The sequence below is a fragment of the Aedes aegypti genome, chromosome 2, assembly GCF_002204515.2.
Source record: "Aedes aegypti strain LVP_AGWG chromosome 2, AaegL5.0 Primary Assembly, whole genome shotgun sequence".
NCBI classification, from domain to species: domain Eukaryota; kingdom Metazoa; phylum Arthropoda; class Insecta; order Diptera; family Culicidae; genus Aedes; species Aedes aegypti.
Window position 1 is genome coordinate 374,396,636 of NC_035108.1, and position 2,108 is coordinate 374,398,743.

A 2,108-nucleotide genomic window follows, 5' to 3' on the forward strand; every position below is an offset into this window, starting at 1 on the left:
ACCTAGTTTGAAAAGGATTTGTTCCTTCAGCACCATCATTCACTAAGATTTGATGAATGAGTTTTCACTGTGAGATAAAAAGTTAGAACTTAAATTACAGCACTAGCGGTTTGAAACATTTCCCAAAATTTCTCCATAGTAATTTCTATATAAACCTACATTGCCTTTGGGCCACCTTTAACTCACCACCGAGAAATCTGAAAATTTCACAGAACACTATTTTTATGGTAAAGATGGTTAGGAATATATGGGAGATTGGAATTTCGTACATTTCTAAATTTTGAATCGCCCTACTGGATAGCTCCCCAACTCGATGGCCCTTTCAATAATAAGTTATGGAGAGTGGACTGTATCTAGTTCTTTGGAGCTAATACTGCAGATGTTTGTATGGTCGACGGAACCATACCAGCACAAATGCGTTTGTGTGTTTTCGACTACATTCTTCCATCTGTTAACAATTTCAGTCAATTAATCTGTACATTTGATTAAGAATGTAGTTTCAAAGTTGAGACTTGTTGAGAATTAGCATAAATGGCTCTACCGCAAATATAAGAACACCCACAACTAATGGATCAGTCACATTACAACAATTTGAGTCCCACGACTTTTCTTTGGCAATAACTATGAAAAATACATTTTCATATTGCTCTTTTTATAACACGAATTATTACAACTTTTTCACCCAACGCATTGAAACTTGCTCTGACAGGCAGTACAGTTCCTTCTTTGGTTTGCTTCTCGAGTACAGCTTCATGCTGCTCTGCCAACGATATCCTTCCAGTGGGAACTTGAGGAAGAAGGTTAAATCGATGATCGACTTTTTGAATTGGTAAAATCCGGGTTTTATCGGGCACTGTATGTTAGGTTCTATGCTTCTGAAAAATGGCGCCAGAATTCCCGATTCGTCGTTGATGTACCGGCAGATGTTCGTTAGGGTTAGTTTGTTGAACAATTCGCAGGATTTCATGTCCATCGTGCATCGATTCGGAATGATTAGTAACTGTAACAAATGTATTAATAACTGAATTCACATGGACACTGCTACATATGTTTGGTCAATGCACCTCCAATGGCTCCTGAATTGTCTCCGTGACGGTGAAGTTTCCGTGGAATTGTACTATGTTACTTCCCATGGTGCAATTGAGAGGACCCGGAAATTGTATCACAAATTGATGTGCATTGGGAGAACTACAAGTTGCTGCTTTTTCACAAACAAATTCTTTCACTCGCTAAAAATAGGAATATGATACGCAACGATTAGTTTTTTTTCCGGATAGATAACAGCCATGACACATTATGACCCATGCCAATGTATTATTAACTTACAGCACAAATGCCTTCATGAATAGCTAAAATAATTAAAACACTCAGTAATAGTTCTCGAACTGTCCGGTACATTTTGACATCGCAAATCAAAGCAAAGTAGAACATTTTGAACACATCGGAAGCTTATATAAACGTACGCAAAAGACTGGAACGTGGTAATTCACGCATAAATTATTTTGGGCGTTTTATCACCTTGATTAGGATTAATTAAACTGTTTTTTCACCTTGGTTGTTTATTCGACTTGCTATCTATAAGCAACCGCCAAACAATATCATTTCCAGCTGACGATTGCCCAGTTTTCGACGTAAAAAGTCCTACACTTCATAGAGGTTTATGATTGGAAATAGTAAAATGCATTTAAAGTTTTCGCTAGCAAAAATTATATTAATGAAAAATGTACATAATTTTAGTTAATTCTTATGTTTATAGCATCAGCGAAATCTTAAAAAAAAGTATTGGATGAACCACTTTGTGCATGTATCGAGTTGCTGCATAACTAAAAGGAGCCATCCGTTACTTTCAGGATAATTAAAACAACCGATGACCTGTTAGATGTAGTCCAGCATGTTGCCATATTAAACAGCAGTAAAATGAGAGGCATGTAAGAGACAAATGTGCTTTGTCTTCAGCTCCCCGATGACCAAAATGTCCAAAATATTAATGATTACTTTTCCCACAGATCATTCACCGAGGATCCGTGCAACAATGCTGCGTCCATTGCCCTCGAGTTGCGCTTAATTTCCTACAGTTTCGAAAGGAATCCTGACCATTCCACGTTGCT

General features: G+C 37.3%; 1 protein-coding gene across 1 annotated transcript; it reads right to left on the minus strand.

The window, feature by feature from the left end:
- Window positions 1-520: 520 nt before the first annotated feature.
- On the minus strand, window positions 521-1,555 carry LOC110675940. The gene is made up of 3 exons (XM_021842019.1): window positions 1,327-1,555; window positions 1,065-1,229; window positions 521-1,000 (listed from the first exon to the last, which is right to left on the minus strand). The coding sequence occupies exons 1-3, from the start codon at window positions 1,429-1,431 to the stop codon at window positions 668-670; spliced, it is 603 nt and encodes a 200-aa protein (XP_021697711.1). The 5' UTR covers window positions 1,432-1,555; the 3' UTR covers window positions 521-667.
- Window positions 1,556-2,108: the final 553 nt, after the last annotated feature.

Bases quoted from the DNA above. Each gene is read 5' to 3' on its own strand.
- LOC110675940 (XM_021842019.1), bottom strand. From the start codon at position 1,431: ATGTTCTACTTTGCTTTGATTTGCGATGTCAAAATGTACCGGACAGTT. The intron at 1,230-1,326 runs GTAAGTTAATAA...TCCTATTTTTAG, and splicing joins TTCATGAAGGCATTTGTGCT to CGAGTGAAAGAATTTGTTTG. The intron at 1,001-1,064 runs GTGCATTGACCA...CATTTGTTACAG, and splicing joins CAATTCAGGAGCCATTGGAG to TTACTAATCATTCCGAATCG.